Consider the following 21,598-nt stretch of genomic DNA (forward strand, 5'->3'; position numbering starts at 1 on the left):
AATTTCTTGAGGTGTTTTAGAGAGAAAAGAGCACTTTTTGCAGAGTTTTTGATATGGGCCTCCAAAGATAAGCTCTTGTCAAGGGTGATGCCTAGAGACTTAACTGAGTCGGATAGGACGATGGGGCAGTTTAGGGCGACCAGATTCTTGAGCCACTCTTGGATTGGACGATGGTTGCTTTTTAGAGAGAATAGGATTAGTTCTGTTTTATCTGGATTGAGTTTTAAGTGGTTAGCGTTGAACCAAGTTTGGATCTCAGTTAGAGTGGCATTGAGGTGTTGGATGTCGCTGGGAGACTTGATTTTGAAATAGATTTGGGTGTCATCAGAGTAAAGGTGGTAATTCACTCCAGCTTTTTTCAAGATGATTGTGAGGGGCTCCATGAAAAGATTGAAGAGGGCCGGGGAGAGGATCGAGCCTTGCGGGACCTCAAGTGTGACTTTTGTTGGCTTCGAGAGACAGGAGTTGATTTTAATTTGTTGCGAGCGGTGCTGAAGGAAGGAGGTGAACCATTTCAGTACTGTGTCATTAATGGCGGAGCGCTTCGACAAGGTCTCCAGAAGAGCAGGATGATTTACTGTGTCGAATGCCGCAGATAGGTCAATAAGGATGAGTAGGCAGGCATCACCTTCATCTAAAGCCTTGTGAATATCGTCAGAGACGTTGAGCATAGCTGTTTCCGTGCTACAGCTTTTCCTGAATCCTGATTGAAAGGTGTCGAAGAGGTTGAACTCATCAATGTGTTTGTTGAGTTGGTGGAGAACGCATTTCTCTAATGTTTTTGCAAGGAATGGGAGGTTGGAGATAGGTCTGAAGTTGTTGAGATCATTAGGGTCGGCCCCTGGTTTTTTGAGACTGGGTGTGATTTGTCCAAGTTGAAGGGAGTCTGGGACACAGCCTGAGGTGAGAGAGGTGTTGATGATTTTTGTCCAGAAAGGGGAAATGGTGTGGTTAAGTTAGTTTATGATTGTGGATGGGATGGGGTCCATCGTGTGGGAGGAAGGTTTTAGGTTAGAAATTATACTGAAAACCTAATTTTCCGACATTAGCTCAAAGTCGGACCAATGCGCATTGTTTTTTAGCTGGAGGCAGACCTGATTGTCCTTGGTAAGAACCCCTTCTGAATGATCAGGGGTGGTTAGAGTGGGGCAGGTTAAGAGGGAAGGAGGGTTAGAGGTTTGAATGAAGGATTGATCAATTTTCGAGACTTTATTAGTGAAGAAGGTGGCAATTTCTTCACAACGCTCATTGGTGGCTTTGATTTCTTGAGAGGGAGTGCAGTTAGTTTGGCTTTTGACAATGTTGAAGAGTTCTCTCGGTCTGTTTTTTGACAGATCTAGTTGGCTGCGGAAGAAAGACGCCTTTTCACTGAAAATGTGTTTTTTTGTATGCTTGCCGAGCAGATCGAAGTTGTGCTAGGTGTAAGGTCGAGGGGTTTAGTCTCCAAGACCTTTCCGTTTGTCCGAGTTGACGCCTTTCCTCATTCAGATCCATGTTAAACCAGGGTTTAGATTTGGATCGCCTCAATTGTTTGAGTTTGAGAGGAGCTACTTGGTCTAGAACCTCTGTCATTTTTGGGTTAAAGTGTATAGTGAGGTCATCGGCCGTCGATGATGAGGGTTGGAGTTGAAGATGGGCATGAATCCTGGATTTGAGTTCGGATAAAGGGATTGCTTTGATATTTCTGGTCCAGTGTTTAGGTTTGTCATCACGAATAGGTTGGTGGAAGGCAAGTGCATCAATCTTGAACAGAATGAGGTGGTGGTCGGACCAGTCAATGGGAGAAATCGCTCTCAGAGAGACCAGATCATTGTTGGTAATGATCGCATCCAGTGTTGCACCTTTGATGTGGAGTGGTGGGGCTCACTGGTTAGAGGCAGCAGACCCAGAAGCAGAGGACGGCCCGGGACCAGGGTTCAATTCCCGACGCGGCAGGGTCGTGGACCAGGGCCAGCGGACTCGATAATTCTCGCCTCGGTGCCTACTCTAACCAGGGATCACACTCTGCAACTCTGGGCATTAGCTTGCCTCATCTCCACAACGGCCCCCCACATTCGCCGGGGATGCCTGGTTTCACCTTGGAGATACCCAGGAGGGACCATCTCACAGGGATAGCCAGGATGGGTTCCCCAGCGGTCTACAGCGCCAGGACGCCTCAGGGCAGCAGTGCGCTTTACAAGACACATACATACATTTACATTTACATGTGAGTTTGTTTATTGCAGAGTTGTTTTAGGTTATATATTTCAAGTAGGTTGGATAGGTTCTGGGCAGTGGAGTCTTCTGGGTCGTTCCAGTGGATATTGAGGTCACCCAGGAACACGTCTTTAGTGTCTGTCATGGAGAACCGTGATATTAGGTCTGTTAGTTCTTCGGGGAAAAGGGTACACTCTCCAGGAGGATGGTAGATGGAGTGGAATTTGATGGGTGAGGTGCCCTTGGCATTGAGTTCGACACCCAGGTATTCAAACGATAGGTATTCTGCAGGTTTAAGTTTGGTAATCTGTATTCCTGCCTTGTGGATGATGGGTAGTCCTCCCCCTGTTTTGATCGGTCTGTCTTGTCTGATGATGGTGTACCCTGGAGGGGTGAGAATGTCAAGAATGGGTGTGGAGTGGATATTGAGCCAGGATTCAGTGAGGAAAGCGATGTCAAGTTCTTCAGCGACTGACTTCTGGGTCAAAGTGAGGTAAGAGTCATTGATCTCATCAGGTTTCGGTATCGAAAAGGGTTGGCGATCCCGGTTGGGTCGAAGTGCCTGACTCGCTGACGGACTGGAGGGACGAGGGGTGCACTGAGGGGCCAAGGGAGCGGTATTGAGTGGGGTGGGAGGAAATCTACCCGGGGAGAGGGAGCACGGCGGCTTGGTCCTGTTGAGAAGATCTTGTTGTAAGTATAGGAAATCAGCAGCAAGGGAGTTAATTTTCAGCTCCATTCTGTTCAGTTGCCGTGCTATTGAGCGGAAAAAGTTTAAGGTTTTAGGCAGGGGCCGAGAATGACTTGTGTCTTTGGAGGGAGAGTGAACAGGGGTCGGGGATTGGACAGAATCAGTGGGGTTAGGAGAGGGGAGAGGTTGCACGCAGGGAGCCGGATTAGTAATGCTCCCATTCAACGGGTTCAAAGGAGGAGTAGAGGGTCTACTGTCCAAGTGAGGAGGGAGAGAAATTGTAGGTAAGAAGTCAGATTTTCGGGGAATGTCAATGAGACTAGCGGTGGAGGCAGGTTGTGTATGTGGGTGTGCGACGGCGGAGGGGGAGCGTGTAGTGATAATAGGGGGGAACGAGTTTTAAAGGATTGGTGACAACGTTGGCCATGGGGATGTCGCGGGGGTTGTCAGTGAGGTAATCGGTGGAGACCGGTTGTGTCTGTGGATGTGGGACATCGGTGGGGGAGTGTGCAGTGGTAGAAGGGGGGAGAGAGACCACTGGATTGGAGATGACGTTGGACATGGGGGAAGTAAGGGTCGGGGGGAAAGGGTCTGTGTTGGAGGAAGAGGTAGTTTGTGAGCGAGGGTTCAGATTATCACGGGTCGAGCGGAGAGTGCCTGTGGGGATTTCGGTCACAGGAGTGCAGAGGTTAGAGTCCGAGCTGTCAAGATCTAGATCTAGATCGGTCTTGTGGTGTTTGTTAATTGTGAGTTTGTTGTTCCTGGTGTGCTCAGTAGATGTAATAGTTGTGGGTGTTTGGCGTCGGAGAGTAATGATAGGGGTAGTGTGATTATAGTGAGTGATGGTGGATGTCCATGAGTTGGAGAGAGATTCTTCAGGGCAGGGAGATGGGATCAGTTCCATGTTATTAGTAAGGGTGATGGTGGGTTGGGGAGATATGGTTTGACGGCTCAGTTGAGTTAACGAGGAAAGAAGTGTGAGGAAGTGGCGGTCAAAAGTGGTGAGGTGCGGGTCGGTGGCCTGTATGAGAATGGTTCCAGTTCTGTAGATGGAGATGGTGAGTTCCCCTTTGAAGGTCGGGGAGATGGTAGTGAAGATTTTTTCACTATAGGGAATGATTACTGACTTGGCGACTTGAAGGTGAAGAGAGAAGGTGTTTTTCCATTTAGCCGGGCGGTTTGTGTAGAAAATGAAGTTAGTTTTCGTGTTGCCGTTGGTCGCTGTGTTGTAGTTATCTACAATGAGTGTTTCCGGGTGTTGTTTTAGAGTACTATGCTTGAAGTTCTTTTTTGCATTACTGGTCATTTTGTCTGGGTAGTTAATGGACCAGGAGTTTGGTCCGTAGCGCACAAGATTCGAGTTCCGGGTGGGGTAAGGTGGGTGCATGGTCGAACGGTAGAAATTCCGAGATACAATCAGGACTCAGGCCGAAGAAGAAATGCCGAGGCACAGTCCGGAATCAAGCATAAGGCAGGGAGGTAGTTATCATACAATTATATGCAGTATATACACTAAACTTTAAAGTGCTATATTTACTGCAGTGTAAAACATTTCTAGCAGTGTATCTCCTAAATCACAAGAGGTCAGGGCCCCACCAACCATGTTTTTACAGCATCTGCTGTGCCTTCAGGGGGGTGATGGTGCAGTGCAGGCCTCTCAAGCCTGGGCGAGAACCTCAAGCGAACTCCAGGTCCGCACCTGGACCATGTCTCGTCGGGCACTCCAGCCAGCCGAGCCCTCACCCATCGGCAGTACCACCTGGGCCACACTCGAAAACAAAGGCCCAGCCTCACCTTGAGCCGCAGTCACCACCATCGATCCAGGGATGCGGCGAAAACCAACGACCTGCCGGGGCACCTCTCCTGTCCCTTCTTGAAGCGTCCCGGCGACTGGCAGTGAGTCCTCATTCATATAGGTTCCCCAGCATGGGTCGAATGTTCCGATATCGGCTTGGGGGTCCAATGTACGGGATGCGAGGCCAAACAAGGATTACAGCTCGCTTGAGCAATCCTCAGCCTCGGAGCTCCCTCCTGGAGCTCCTCACCATCTGGTGGCTATGGTGGATGACATTTACTTTCCCAACCTCATAGCATTACTTGCCTCAGGACTCCTGTCACTACCCCTAACCTTTGACACTGAGACGTCTCACCTGTGCCAAGCTGTAAGGTCTCCACGCGCACTCCAAGGTCATGAAGGGCACTGCCGGCTTGCCTCCGAAGACCCTGCTGAGAGCGCCTGGGGCCGCAGCTATCCCGCACCGCAACATCTTTAATCGTCGAAGGGTGCTGGAATTGTTCAAATCACAGAGGCACAAGGGCTTCGATGCCTCATCAGGGGTAGTAAGCGCTACATAAAAATTTAGTCGGTGGGATCGATCTGATGTTATTACAGACTGTTGATTATACAGCAAAGCACTCCCACTTTGACCCAAGCGTTAACACTGTAACTTATTATGTACACGCCAAATCCTCAGCATACAGTAAAACAAGAAGAGCTGGGCTCCCCCTCGTCAGCATGGGGCTGCCAGTCCAGAGGGTCAAAGAGCACAGGGGTCACCCGGTAGTATCTCACCAATCATCCGGGTACTTCACCCACTTGTCCCCTAGTCCAGACCACAGCGGCAGTGCAGTTCCCAGCTATCTTGCCCCACCCTGCACGTAGAGCACCAGCAGGGGGCAAGGTCGTAGATGGGGGAACTTCTATGCGTTCCTATGCCTAAATCAGCTGCAGCAGCAAGATCACAGCTGCCACGAGATAGTCTGGTGCAGTCTCTCCCAATAGCCCACTGAAATGCAGCCTCTGCAAACAAGGTTACTCAACAGGGGGTAGCAAGTGAAGGATTCAGCAAGTCTAGCCCTGTGTTGGTAAGCACACTGGTATGCATTGTTAAGGTGTGACAGCAATAAATGCCCCGACTCTCCAACCTCCCTCAAACACTCATGCATGGAAAAAAATAGTTGTCTGGCAAGTTGAACATTGGACTGCTGGGCCGCCCTGTTGGGGCACTCCTATGCGCGCTGTGCACGGGGCGCTACGATAATAATTGTGTGAAGTAGCTCACCCCACAGCAGCGTGGTCTCATCAAGGACGTGCCCCGTCGTTGAAGTGAGAAGGCAGGGGTGCCGATCGGGCCAAATCCGATAGTCTCGTCTCGGCGCACACCTCTCATACGCTGGTGCGGCCTCTCGCAACTCTGCAGGAAGGCCCAGCCTCACCACCAATGCTGTTGTCAGAAGGAAATGAGGGAGGCTCGCAACTGGCTATGTAGGCCGCCCCCGCCGCTCACTTCGCATGCATCGGAGCAAACGGGCACCTCCAGGTGTGGTCCGGGGAGATCGCCAGCAAAGGTACATCAATGCGCCGGTCTGGGGCAGGGTTCCAGGCCATTCAACAGAGGGCCTTGCCACGCCCAGATGCTGGTCTGCCGGGCATAGAAACTCCACAGATCGTGTCTATTCCTACTTCTCGGGGTCCCATGACTTGCACATCCGGTTGGACAGGATATAAGCCACAGAAGACATATTACTAGTAGTAACCGCATCAGAGTACCTAGGGAGAACTCTCTCCGACCATAATCTGCACACAGTGCAAGTGACCTAGGACAATGGCATTACACCAATCCCCAGATGGTGTATGCAGCACGAGACACTTTAGGACAAACCATTCTGTGACTCCCCAAGCACTGCCATAATAAACTATTACGATGTAAACACAGACTCTGCAACGTCGGCTCTTACTGAATGGGACACTTTTAAAACAGTAATACGAGGGCATTGTTTAGGCACACAAATTGGTGTGCGTAGAGTAATCGAAGCAGAACTTGCAAAGGTAGAAAAGAGGTAACCACACCTTGAAATGTGTGCAACCACAGATCCGCTAATCAAAACAAGACTGCAAGAGAACAGGGTAGAACACACCCAATTGTTAGAAAGATTACGATGCCTCAATTACACAACACACTCGGCACGTACCCACAGTACCGTTGATAAGGCTGGTCGGCTACTCGCGTGGCTTATCAGACAAGACGACGTCAGGTCCCTCATTACATCAATCCGCTCCCCGCAAGGTGCATACTGTATACACAACAGGAAATACACTGTGATTTCACACAACACTATACCAATTTATACAAATCTACAGCCATAGCAGTACACGATGAGATCCACCGATTGCTCACAGAAATCCCCCCCCCCCCCCAAAAAAAAATAACCCCGGAACAGAGATTTGAGCTTGATGCGCCACCTAATCAAGAAGAAATCCTGGCAGGCATACGCACTTTAGCCACAGGGAAAACCCGAGGTCCTGACGGTCTGCCAACCGAATTCTATAAAGCTTATGCCACATTATTAGCACCCCAGTTAAAAAAGGTATATGGTGCCACACTGTCAGACTGCACGCTCACAGACCCACAACGTGAAGCGCTATTAATCTCCCTCCCTAAACTGGATAGAGACCCAACCCAATTGGGCTCATCTAGACCACTGGCGCTCATAAACAAGTACTATAAAATTTTAGCTTCCATAATTGCGGCAAGACTGGTGCCGTTAGTGAAGACACTAGTACATCCTGATCAAAACGGATTTGTGCAGACCAGAAACAGTTCCTCAAATATTTGTAGATTCTTTAGACTCTAGGAATATGCGGTACTCACTTGTCCCAACTCTGGCTGCATGGTCCTTAATCTGGAGAAGGCTATTTATTCTCTTGAATGGCCCTACCTTTTCACAGTCCTGTGCCAATATGGTTTCGGGGACCCCTTTCTCAAACTGATTAACCCCTTCAGCGCGGCGCGGATTACCGCACCGTGCTGAAGGTTCCGTGCGCGGGCGGGCCGTGACGGAGCGGTTCCGTCATGCGCACAGCGCAACCGACGCGCATGACGGAACCGCTCCGTCACTCGCATCGAAGGGGTTAAGTTGCTTTATATGCAGCCCCTCATTCGGATATGCATAGGAAGTGCAACATCAGAGAGTGTAGCCATAAATAGGTGCACCAGACAAGGATAGGGCCCCCGTCCCCTCGGTTGTTTTCATTAGCCATGGAGCCACTGGCAATGCGTAAAGGAGGTGACAACTGGGGCATCCTACTGGGAGACGAAGTGCATTTGTTTTCTTCAAATGAAGATGATCTCCTGCTATATCTCAGGAACCTGCACAATGTACCAGAGACCATAGCAGAGAACTTACAACGATTTGCAGTATTGTCCGGTCTGACGGTCAACTGGAACAAGTGGTGCCTATACCCCTTGAGGGCTGAGACCCAGAACCCGACCTCCTGATTAACCTAATACCCATCAGCTGGCAACCAACCTCCTTTTGATGTTTGGGCATTTTCACATACTATAGCCCCGCTGACATTTTAGAGGGCAACCTGAGCTATTTCTTCCATTTGTTCCCAAATTAAATTTTGGAGAACGCTGCCCTTAAATGTGATGGGCAGAATAGCTTTGACCAAAATGGTAATATTAGCAAGATTGCTGTACTACTTTGCTATCCTCCCCGTCCATGTCCTGACCAAAACGTTCCAAGAACTGGAACAAATGACCCGTGACTATATTTGGAACAAATGTTGCAACAAAATAGCACTCTGTAAACTGTACGCGCCCACAGACAAAGGAGGGTTAGCAGTTCCAAACATGGATCTCTACTATCTAGCCACGCAGCTGCAATGGGCAACAAAGTGGTTTGCTGGTTTAAATTTAGCCGAAACAGCCACAACACAACCAGCATGAATGTTATCCCAGATCTACCACTTGTTCCACCCTTCCCTGGCATTGGCCTGCCTGGCCTTATCCTATTGTTGCCACAGATGCAGTTTATACCTCACCAGGCACAAAACTCCTTATGCACCTGCACTCCCCCCTCCTTGGCACCCCTTGAAATGAAAGGGGGACCTCAAGCGGTGCAGTTGTGCCCTCGCATGCCACTGAGCTATGCACCCTAGGCGACTTATATGAAGACGGTGTGCTGCTGCCCTTTGACAGATTGGCCCGTGAGACTGACTTACCCGCAGGCCAATTCATATTACATAACTCAATTATTAGAGCTCGAACGGCGGTTTAGGGAGACATGCACACTGAACTCCTGTTGCACCTGGTGATTCAATACTTGCACGTAATGGGGAACGGGAGCCACATTATACGCTGGCTGACAGAAGCGTTACTAACACACACGCTGCAACCCCTGACGTCCTTGCACACAAAATGGGAAGAGGATAGGGGAGGCCCATGGACAGAGAAGGATTGGGGGCAAGATCCTTTGAGTGTGACACAGATCCCACGAAATGGAAAATTTGAGTTATACAGACATACATTATACATAGGGCGTGTTTGTCACCAGACAAATAAACACATATTTCCAACTTATTCATTCGGCATGTTCCCGCTGTAATCCGGTAGGAGCAGACTTCCTCCGCATGACGTGGTCATGTCCCTCGCTGTTATTATATTGGCAGTGAGTAACAGGAGGCCTTTCAGAGTGTACTGACCGCCAATAATTGCACACATGGGAGGAATTTTTACTAGGAGTTTTCTCCCGGTCCAAGAAACACAAGGCCACCTCCAGATTCATGGACCTAGGGCTCATAGTTGCAAAAAGGTTAGTCACCCGATAATGGAAAAATAGGCACCCTCCCACTCCTGACAACTGGAGACATTCGCTTGTGGTGTGGGCCCAAGTGGAAAGCACTGCATTACACAGAGAAGAGGTAGCTGGCCTGCGCAAATACCCCATCGCACAATAATGATGGCACTACAACACACGGGCGAGAATCGGAGGGATCCAACTTGCAAAATTAAGATTGGGTCAGAGATGACATAGACACCTGATTAAAACATACACCGGGTACCAGCTACGAAAAATCCAACGCCACCGATTTGCCGATGCATGCAAAAGTGGTCCTGGGACGCAGACACCTACAAACTCTGAATATGTTGGAATCACAGCTGGGGGATTCTGGGGTTGGGGCCGGGTGGTCTTCATGATGCAGACACTGAAATGGAACTGATTGATTTGGGTGTGTTGATTTATTGATTTATTTTCAATTCATGTTAGCACTGCATTGTTTCAATCCACAAAGTATGGGCAAAACAGGCTCAGTGAAACCTAATGACCTTTATTGCCAGGTATGCTTGCTATGCTTTAATGATACTACAGGATCGTGCAATGCCTCTCTATTTTCGTTATTTACAATCTCACTGTGTCAGACCTCAATATCTCAAGCATTCAAAAACTACCCAGTAACAGTAATGTATCAAAACTGTTAAGCCTGTATTAATGTAAAACATCGTACGCATGCCAAAACTTGACACACAATCTGTAATGTATATCCTGTGGATGTTTTATTTGTATATATCAAAAATGCAACTAAAGAAATAAAAAAATGAAGCCTATCCATTCAAAATCCCATCAAATCCCTGTCCCCACAACGCCTTCTTCAGTGGACTGCAACCCATCAGCACCATGCTCACACCCATTCTGAAGGCCTCCACCTCTTCTGTGACCTCCTCAGATGCTTGGAAATTTGCAACTGTACTCCCTTTGGTGAAGAAAAACCTCTGTGGGCCCTCCTACGCTTGCCAACTACAGACCGATCTCACTGCTACCTTTCTTGACCAATGCCTTAAAGAAAAATCATCAATAGATTCCTCGTCAAATACCTCCATGACCACCAACTCCTCTACACAACTCAGTCTGGCTTCAGACCTAACCACAGCACTGAAATTGCACCGGTCGCTGTCACGGATGACATCTGCATGACTCTGGGCAAAAGAGGCACAGCAGCCCATCTCCTTCTGTCCATCACTGCAGTGTTTGACACTTTCTCCCATCCTATCCTCATCCAACACCTATACAACATTGGAACCAAGGACACACTTAAATGGATCTACTCCTTTCTGACTGGAAGGACCCAGTCAGCCTGGCACCATACACCTCAGACGCTCATGACCTATTCTGTGGAGGTCCACAAGGATCCTCCCTGAGTCTGACAGTGTACAACTCCTATTTGATCCCTCTAGACAGCATCATCCAGGTTCACCACATCAGCATCCTTTCCTATGCCAACGGCAAACATCTCATTCTCTCCCTTATGTACAAAACACCCAGTACATGGATCAAGTCCAATGCCTGCATGACTGAAATCGCCCAATGGATGGAGACCAGCTGTCTAAAGCTGAACACCAACAAGACCAAAATCTTGATCTTTGGGAAGAGAGCATCACCATGGGACGCCACCTGGTGGCCAAGAGAGCTAGCACCAGCACCCACCCCTACCAACTACACCAAGAACCTTGTGATGATCATCAACTGCAAACTTGACATTACTGCCCAAGTCAATAGCGTAACCGCCTCACACTTTCATATCCTGAAGATGTTTAGGAAAATTTTCAAATGGCTCCTAGTCCGCACCTGCAAAATCATCATGCATGCCCTGGTCACAAGCATACTAGACTACGGGATCAACAAAAACTCACCAGAAGGCTGGAGACCATTCACAACTCTGCTGCCAGAATCACTCTCCCCCTCCCACGCCGCACTCCCATTACATCACACCACACCTGAAGGAGCACTACTGGCTCACCATTCACAAACTAACTCAATTCAAACTCTATACCCCCACTTTCAAGGCACTATGTAACGCTTACTCCACATACCTCAACAGTCGCATCTGCTTTCACAAATCTTCCAGACACCTCCACTTGTCTGGACTCCTACTTGCACAAATCCCACGCATACGGAAGACCAGATTCAGTAATCGAGCCTTCTATATCCCTCCTAAAGTATGGACAACCTGGTCATTAGGGAGGGTGGTTCCCATGGGTCAGTGCATAACTTTTTATTTAAACATGAATCGGCTAATGCATACTCTTATGTGCTATAAAAACATATAGTACTGAACTCTAGCCAACTGAAGCATGTTACAGTGTTTAATGAATGGCTCTTACATTTCGTTTGCTCTGGTCATGAAATGAAAAGCATTTCAGGCTTTATTAGCACTGGTTTCCTAAAATAAGATGAAAGGATTTGCTCCCTTCTCATCATTCTTTTCTTCCCTTTATCTCTTTCTTTCGTTCTTACTTACATTAACCTTACATGCAGTTCTACTGCCACCCACTCTCCCTCCTATTTATGCCTACTCTTACCCCTTATAATACTTGTAATTACTATGGCTTCTACTGACTCCTTATTATCGTACTTACTCTACTTCCTCCTCCTTACTTTTAGTCCTCTTACTCATACCCCTATGTTCTCCTTCATCATTTCTCCCACTTCTACTATTGCTCCTGCTTACTCCTCCTCCTCTTGCTCATACTCTTAATGCTATATTTACCATTCCCCCTGGTATTGCTCTTGTCACTCACATTTGTGTCTATTCTTGCTCCTACATACTCTTACTCCTACATACTCCAGCTGCCACCAACCTATGTGCTCCTACAACTACATAGTCCTAATCTTACTTCTGCTACTTCCTTTTATGCCCATTCTTACTCGTACTCTACCATTTCTTTTTAACTCACTCTTAGTGCCTAAATACTCTCATTTCTATTTTTAGGTCTACTTACTCTTACTCTTTTGTTAAACATATTTTATTGAGTTTCAGAACCAAACTCTCAATACAGTGGACATAAGTACATAGTTTCATATGTAAAAAAACATAAATAGCAAAATATAATGTCCAGCCCCCTAGCCCTACACACTACAGGCATTCGTAAGACATTTGTGTTTAAGTAGGTGTGACCAAACTCATACAGTGCTTATTGGATTTAAGATCACAGCTATTAAACTTGCAAGGAAGGAGGGGGAAAGGGGGAAGGGGAGATGGAGAGCAAAGAAGAGTGGCATCAGGGGGTGTCAAAGCTCTCTGCAATACAGTCATGAGAAATTGGGTCTGTCATAATAGTCAATTTGAAGAGTTCCTACCATATTCTGTTCACCTTTCTGCCGGATTCCCAATAGGTAATGCCCCAGGAGCCGCAGGCAACCCCTCCTGTAAACCTTTATTGTAGATATTAATGCATCCCAAGCCTTTACAAGTTCCAGCAGCTTTTGTCCTCTCTAAGCCTCCCTGTGCAATAAAGTGATTTCCGCCTCTGCTCACTGGACTACTTTCTCCTACTCTTCTACTATTCCCTGCATACTACTACTTATTCCTACTTGCCCTCTTACTTTCACTTATGCTTTATTCTTTTATTGCTACTTAGTCTTACTTACTCCTACCTACACTGACCTACACCCATTTACTGCTATCGCTGTTACTTCTGCTTAGTCCTACTAATAACGACTTCTAGTATTAGCCTTAATTACTCCTATACATATGTCTACTTCTACACACATTCTTAGTCCTACTTTTACTCTTACTTACTTACACTTATACCTACAGCTACTCTTAACCCTACTTGCTCCTCGTCGTACTCCTTCTTATTCCTATATACGTTTGCTTACTCCTGCTGCCTTGTTCCTCATCTTACTAATACTTTTTACTTCTGCCTGTTATTTTCTGCTACCTACTCCTGCTTAATCGTATCCTACTCTTACTCGCACATATGCCTAATCTTACTTGCATCTATTTTACTTGCTCCTAATCTTACACCTGCTCCTGTTTTTATACTTATCCTTGCTCCTACTGCAAATCTTACCTCCACTCCTTCCTACTCCTACTCTTACTGCTATCTAATCCTAATCTTACTTCTTCTAAATCCTGTGTAATCCTATATACTCCTACTCTTGCTCCTACTTATTGCTACTTTTATTCCTACCTACTCAGACTGTAATCCTAAACTAATTTCTACCCTTGCTCCGAGTATCCCTACTTTTTATCCTAAATATCCTCCTACTTATGCCTTCTGTTAGCTTCACCTATTCATTCTTGCCTTCTCCAGCTCACTCCTCCCTACTTCTACTTTTACTCATGCTCCTACTTGCTGCCTTTCTTACTTAGCCCTAGTCCTACTTGCTCATACATAATCTTAGTTAAACCTACAACTATTACTCCTGCTCTTACTTCAACTTACACTACTAATACTCTTCCTAAATCCTACTCTTACTTTTACTTATTCTTTGTTTTGCTTACACATACCTACAGTCACCGTCTCCGTCTCCGTCTCCTACTTTCTCTTACTCCTACAAATTCGTATTCCTACCTACTTTCACTTTCTTCCAATCCACTTTACTCCTACATACACCCGCCGACGGCTATATTCACTTTTACACTAAATGCTCAGCAACATGGCAATAAGGCATACAAGTTTCATATTAAATATATGTATGGCATATGTACCCTCTTAAGTCTGCTCATTAAATGTATTTTAGTTTTTGTGAGCATATGTGAATGAGTATTTATGCAAGCATTTTGTCACAATCATATTTTTTACAGGTGTGTAAATAAGTGGGTGAGCTTAAGTGTATGTTTTTCAATGACCCCATGTGTGTCTGGGTATTGCTTCCTACTATGATCAGATTACGCTGCAGAGATGCAATGAGGGGAGTAAAAGGGGAAGTCCAGTATTGCTGTATATTCCTTTTACAAGGTGGAGTAGGTGGAAACAATGACATGGGGAATGGAATAGGGAATCCTACATTAGGCCAGGTTAGGCTACACTTGTGTATTCCAGAGTCTTGTGAAGTTAGACATTATTGAAAAAGGCAGTCGTTTTATTTTGACCCCCCCCCCCCATGCTATATCATACTAGTAAGACCTTCCCAGAGCCAGGGCTAGATAATAGAGCATTTGGGTAACCCCATAGTGGTCAACACTCCAGGGATAAGTTCATGAGCAGTGCTTTAGATGGATACCTCCAAGCAACACAGCAGGGGAACGCAAGAGAAGAAAGAGGCCTCCAGCAATAGGGAAGTGTGGCTCTTTGGTCTCTGAGCCTTACAATTAATGCCTACCTTTCCTTGGACATACAAGGAGAGTTGCGGGTCTAGCGTGATTAATGTTTTTACGTCTAACCTACAGACAACCTCACTTTACTGATGCACCCATACATACATATACACACTTGCATACCTTTTAAATACACACAAAATCATACACACAGAACAAGTGCGAGCTTTGGGGAGTCCCTTCTGCTATTGGCTGTTGAACTTGCCGCTGGCTTGTTGGGCTTTTGCTGAAGTCATAGCATTTTGTGGAAGGTTACATGGGGCGTAAAGTTGCCCCCTGTTAAAACATCTAAATGGTGCTGCCACTGCCCACTCTGTCCTACAAGAGACCTATTGTCTTTTCCAATGCTTGTTTCCTTGCTCTCTCCTCTTTGTGCTGCTTTCCTCTTCAGCAAAAACAACAGTTGATGGACAGAATGCAGAACAATGTCATACAATCACCTCAGTACAGAGAACTGGGCCTAAATCCATCGTTTTTGCTCACCATGCCATTCCAGTTTGAACCCAGCCATATGCAAATCAGTCTGGACCCTGTGCCTCATGGTAACAGTCCAGCCCGAACTGCCAAGCCGGGTCCTCCCTGGACTGGAAACAAGCATCCTAGAACCGGTTTCGGGGTTTCACCCCTCTTCAGCCAGGATAGCTTGATTCCAGTGGCATGGAGAGCACAGGATCCATGTCTGGGCATACCCGTCCCACTCTGGGTGGTAAATGCAAAAACAACAGTTGATGGACAGAATGCAGAACAATGTCATACATTCATCATCCCCTTTGGTTTTGCTTTGTTCGCCCTAAGTTGGCAGGGTATGCCAAGACCTGGGTCCCTTGCTCACTTTGCCACTGGATTCAAGCTAGCCTGGCTGATGACGGCTGATTAGCCAGAATCCGATCTCAGAATGCTTGTTTCCGGTCCAGTAAAGACATGGCTTGGCAGTTCGGGCTGGACTGTTCCCATGAGGCACAGGGTCAGACTGATTTGCATATGGCCATGTCTGAACTGTGGTGGCGGACTGAGCTAAACAATGATGATGGATTAAACCCAGATCAGTTGACTGTGGGTGAGTGCTTGCAATGTTCAACACTCCATCCATCATCCCCTTTGGTTTTGCTTTGTTCGCCCTAAGTTGGCAGGGTATGCTCAGATGTGGGTTTCTTGCTCACTTTGCGACTGGATTCAAGCTAACCCGGCTGATTAGCCAGAAACCGGTCCCAGGATGCTTGTTTCCGGTCCAGGAAGACATGGCTTGGCAGTTTGGGCTGTACTGTTCCTATGAGGCACGGGTCAGACTGATTTGCATATGGCCATGTCTGAACTGGGGTGGCGGAGTGAGCTAAAGAATGATGATGGATTAAACCCAGATCAGTTGAGTGCTTGCAATGTTCAACACTCCGTCCATCATCGCCTTTGGTTGTGCTTTCCTCTTCAGATCACCCCCTTCCTCTCTGTGTTGCTTCCCATCCCATCATATTTTACAGCATACTCCCCCCCCCCCCCCCCCCATCCCCCCCCCCCACCGCGTTGACGCTCTTTTTCTCTGCCTTACCACTACTGTTTGATGCTGGCCACTCATCCCCATGTGAATGTTTTTTAATATTGTTTTTTTAAACGACTCAGGTGGCTTAGTGGACTAATACGTCCACTGTAGGGGCTTGCGCTTGACCTCCTGGTCACAGGTTCAAATCCTGACAGGTCCACTCAGCCTTTCAACCTTGAGAGGTCAATAAAATGAGTACCATTAAGTTGAGTAACAATAAACATCTTTTATTCGGCGCCAAGATGCCCATTGTGGTAAACGTGTGCTTTACAAATACCTGTAATGTTATGGTATGTTAAGTAGGTGCAGCAGCTGCAAAACGCTACCTGGCCACTAGAAGCCTTTTCACATTACTTTTTTTTAATTTTTATTTTTTAGCTGTTTAAATATTTTAATTTACTAACCCAACATTGGTGTCCACCATGTTAGACTGGCCGCAATGACTGTCGGTAAGTTCTGACAGTAGCACTCTGTTGGAGAACCTGTGGACAGTCAACAAGGAACCTCTGGACTGCAGCTCAAGGTGTCCCTTTCAAACACTCCTCTAAGGAGACTTTCAGGGACTCTAAGATGGTCAACCCCGCAGGCTTCAGACTCTGGGGCTAATCGGTGTTTTGCGGCCTACCTCCCATGCCTGGTCCCCCAGCTGGTGGAAAACTGCCCAAGGGAGAGGGACCACCACATCAACACCAGTCAATTGGGAGTTGTGCAGGGAGATGAGCCCTGGTGGGGAACACATCAACAAAGTGCAACCCATGTTACTGGAGTTTGGCCACGATTGAGGCCACCTAGCAGCCGATGGGAGATGTAGCAAAAGCTAACATTCAAGCACATCAACGGACACTGAGGAGGATAATGAACATTTCTAAATTGGCCACTCATCACCATTTGCAATGCTTGCTGTCACGACTTGGCTTTCCTGGCCTTCCATTCTATGCCATTCAAGATTCCATTCCTGACATTTTGCTGGCACTTTCCAGGGCTCTGAAGGTCTCCACTCCTCTCCATTGGCTCAACTGGGCTTTTGATGTGGCATGGCCACCAGCACAGGTACAAGACCTAGGAAACCTCTGAAGTGGGAGAGATAAACATTGAGCCATGGATATGATTCTTCATTGAACCTTTCCTAATACTGCGGCAAAACCCACATCAAGTTGAGGTGTAATTCAACTAATGTAATTGCAGTTGGGTGTGCAGTCAGTAAAGACTGCCTTCTGGTTAAGATAGTGGTTCTGCCCAAACCCCTGTATTGTTTTGTTAATCTACCGCTGCCCCTACCCTCCAAATTCCTACAACGATTAAGATCACTATTAATAACACTTGCATGGGCCGTAACACAACCCAGGATAGTGTGGAAAATTCTTACCCTACCTCTACGCCAGGGTGGATTAAATGCTCCATCCATGACCCTATATGCAGTATGCACTCGGGCTCAATACGTCCACTATAGGATATATCCCATTAAATTTCAACCGCATGTGGGAGCGGAGGCAGAATTGGCTATACTATCCATATAGACATTTACGCATAACAGCCACTACGGCGGACTGTGTGAGATGGGCATCGGACAGCCTGAGATGGCGGGCTCGACTCCCTTATCTTAACGCACACTCCATTCCGATAATTAACCCACGGATACCAGCACTGGTCACTTGTGGACATCTGTGCTTGTGAAAAGGTGAACGGCGCAAGTGACACAGCGAAAGGCGGCGCAGAACAAACAAAAGTGACAATATTTACAAGAGATTTTGGTTCGGAAATGGTAAATTACAGAAATTGAAGGTGGTGAGACAATTTAGGTGAACCATGGAGATGCGCCAAAGATTGCGCTGGGCAGTCGATGACGTTTCGACCTGTTAGTTCACTTCATCTTCAAGAACAGGTTATAGTATTTTCGTGCTGACCAGGATGAGGGATCCTTCCAAGTAAGGCAGAGGCAAGTTCAAAGGCGAGGAGGCACTATAATTCTGGATGCATTGCTGTGTGCCATAGGCTCTAGACTGCCAGAAGTGACTTTGGTGCAGCAGAGTGCAGAATACTGGGTTTAAGAAGTCCGAGTTTTGCGTGAGGTGATGGTGGGTGAACTGCCTGCCTGAAAAAGAATAAGTGGAATAAACATTGTCATTGTGATGAATTCGGTTAGGGGAATGGGCATGCATCTCTGATGACTGGGAGTATCTAGCCTGTGAGAGAAGTTGTGACTGAGTGTATTGATCACTGAGAGCTCTGCTGGTGTTCAATAGCTGGATAGTAAAATGCTGTATTCAGACTAATTGTTATATGTTTATTCCGTGACAAAGCATCACTACAACTGAAAGAGCTGTCCTATTTCAGTGAGTAACAGTTCCCTCGCTTCGTTTTAGGTACCATGAGAAGTGCACACTAGCCCTCGACAGTGGGCCATGGAGAAATTTGGCATGAATTTTGGAGGTGGAAAGAAGGAACTGTTGGAGACTATTGAAAATCAGAAGAAACAGCTGCTTCAGTACCAGGTTCGCTTGAAAGATGTTGTTCGGGCCTACAAGAGTCTTCTAAAGGAGAAAGAAGCATTGGAGGCCAGCTTGAAGGTGTTGTCTGTGACCCACCAGGCTGAAGCAAGTTTGGACAGTGCAGGCAGTGGTGGTGCCACCTCCCAGGGAGATGCTGGCGATGATGGATGCTCCTTGCACAGTGAGGACAGTGTTGGAACAGCTGCAAGTGTGGACACCACTGCTAGCCTATCTAGCATCAAGGGGGAGCTGGCAGAGGAGGATCGTCTAGGCGCTGATGCTTCTGTCGCCAGTGGGTCGCCTCTACCAAAACCAGAAGAAGCAAGTGGCTCAGAAAGTGGAATCAGCATAGGAAGTGGGGAAGGTGGGTCCACTGTTGTCAGTGAAGTGGACAAGAAAGTCCTTCAAATGAAGACTCAGTTGGTAACTTTGACAAATGCCTTATCCACAGTGACTCAGGAAAAGTCCCGCATGGAAGCTTCCTACCAGGCTGACAAGAGGAAAACCAAGCAGGAGATGGATGACCTAAACCAGCAGGCCTCCGAAAATCAAAGGTGGTTTGAGGAAGAGCTGAAGAGTGCCCAAGACCAGCTTGCGGAGACCAAAGCTCGACTCATCACACAGCAGCATGACCGGGCCCAGGAACAGAACGACCATGCTGTCATGCTCCGAGAGCTTCAGAAGCTTTTGCAGCAAGAGCGAGCGCAGCGGCAAGATGTGGAGCTAAAGCTTGAGGACATGAGGGGGTGTCTGGCTGGGAGGATGAACCTAGCAGAGCGGGTCGGAGAGTATGAGCTGCAGGTGACTCACCTAAACCGTGAGCTAGAACAGCGAACAAAGGAACTGCAAACCATCCAGGATGAGCGAGACAAACCTGACCCTCAGCTACACGAAATGGAAAAGGAAATGGCCAACATAAAGACTCACCTGCAGTCACAGCTGCAGCAGGAGATGCTGAAGGTACTGTGCTCCTCGGTGGTTTGGAGTTTTTCGCAGATCAAGTAGTTGGGAGCTTCCTCTTTAAGCTTCATAAATGTGATTTTTTTTGTGTGTTGTTTTTTTGCATTCACGTCCTGTGCTTGACCTACCACACTGCCTTTCCCAAAATATTCCAGCCCTTCAACCCATCTTCTTATTTAGTATTTAAAAGGGTGATCTGTTTTTTCTCCAAAACGAATAGGTTCAGTGACCTGAAAAGAGGACTTGCCAAATACTCTTCAGATCTGTGGCAAATCACTATATGCTGAATCCATTTCCCTCCAGGAAATACTTAATAGGCGGCTGGCTCCTAAAGGCTGTGAAGCGCTCCTTTGGGGCAATTCCTTGAGTTTTACTCAAATACCTGTTTTGGTGGTGTGCTGATTCTCGTTCATAGCAGGATATGTAGACATTGCGATGGGTATTTTCCCCTTTCATTTTTTTAATGTAAATTATATTGTGCTGATCAGTTGAATCAGGCACGAAAAAGATAGAATAAGGTGGTAAGTGTATTAAGTGGATAGCACCTTTTAAAAGATAAGGCAGTAATAAGGACCGATTCTCCTTAATTGGCCAAAGATTTCCCAGTCAACATTTAGAAGTATCTATCGGTCTCGTGTTTAAATGGTATTTCCCTTGTGTGCGCATAAACTCCTTTCAGAAATTGAACATAAATTGCACCTTCATCCTTTTTTGTCAAGGCAAGTTGTAAAATATGGGATATTTATGCGTTAATGGACAATTGTTTACTATCGGAATTTTAGCATGAAATAGTCTATAGGGATTAAAGGGCACACGTACTTGTGGCAAGATGTTTTGCGCCTGGCTTTTAACATCCAGGTTTTAATTGCACTGTTAATGTTCAAGTGAGAGGGGTGGAAATATTTTCTCCTGCTTTTCCAAAATTGAGATTCTTAACATTTTCCTCTACCTTTAGCCAGCACCTCGATAAGTAGATAAATCGTATTTCAAGGTTAAAGACGAATCGGGTATCATCTAAGCATTTAGAAAACTCAACATAAAACTGAGTTTAAGCAGTGAAGAGTTTCCCCAGAGTTTTAGCTGTGACAAGACCAAAGATGGTCTGAAAGTTTAAAGGTTCTCATAGGTCAGCGGGGGCTATTAAGAGCTGGCTTCACAATTGCATGTTTTAACTATGTTCAGACCTACTGTGCTCACTGGTATGTCAATAGGTGACTGAAATGTAGTGCCACTGTATGAAGTGTAAAGCCTTTTGTCGAATTGGATTTAAGTATGCTTAAAAGAGCTTGATGTAAGTGGCTCAAAAACCTGCTAATTAAGGAGCAGTATGCGATGGTTAATACGCGTAAGAAATGTAATTGCGAATAAAGGCTACTTTATCATACAGAACGTTGGGACAGATGCTCAATTAAACTGGGTGAACCACAGATGGCATTATTAATTACATGAGAAAAAGGCAGTTCCTTACATTTATTTAAATCAAACTTTCCACTATTCATTACATGAATGGAAGATAAAGTAGGGAATACCTGTTCCTTCTCACACGCAGTCACGTCTTATTGTATGCACATGTTTGTTCTTAAATACACCTATCCGTTAAACACTTTATCAGCAACTCTTTAATCATACCTTCCGCTATAACCAAAATGATGTCCCATTCTTAAAAGCAGGGTGTTTTGTAACCATGTGATGATAGACTGTGATGGAGATCACCTAGAATGAGCCAGATAATTATCAATTAAATCTATAGGTAGCTTTTTATCTGTACCGTTGAACTTGTCTCATTAGTTTTGTCAATCCCTGAGTCCAGCATGTCACTAGTTACCAACAAATTCACTACT

At 46.5% G+C, this 21,598-nt stretch overlaps 1 protein-coding gene across 4 annotated transcripts in view; it reads left to right on the forward strand.

Annotated features, from left to right (window-relative positions):
- GCC1 (GRIP and coiled-coil domain containing 1) overlaps positions 1 to 21,598 on the forward strand; it is a 103,549-nt gene that overhangs the window by 78,739 nt on the left and 3,212 nt on the right. For all 4 annotated transcript variants that reach the window (XM_085653725.1, XM_085653724.1, XM_085653722.1 and 1 more), the window contains exon 2: positions 18,672 to 19,757. In XM_085653725.1, the coding sequence (XP_085509851.1) occupies positions 18,711 to 19,757 (1,047 nt within the window). In that variant the 5' untranslated portion in view covers positions 18,672 to 18,710. The remainder of the gene's footprint in view (positions 1 to 18,671; positions 19,758 to 21,598) is intronic.

This window comes from Triturus cristatus, chromosome 4_1 (genome assembly GCF_964204655.1).
Source record: "Triturus cristatus chromosome 4_1, aTriCri1.1, whole genome shotgun sequence".
NCBI lineage: Eukaryota > Metazoa > Chordata > Amphibia > Caudata > Salamandridae > Triturus > Triturus cristatus.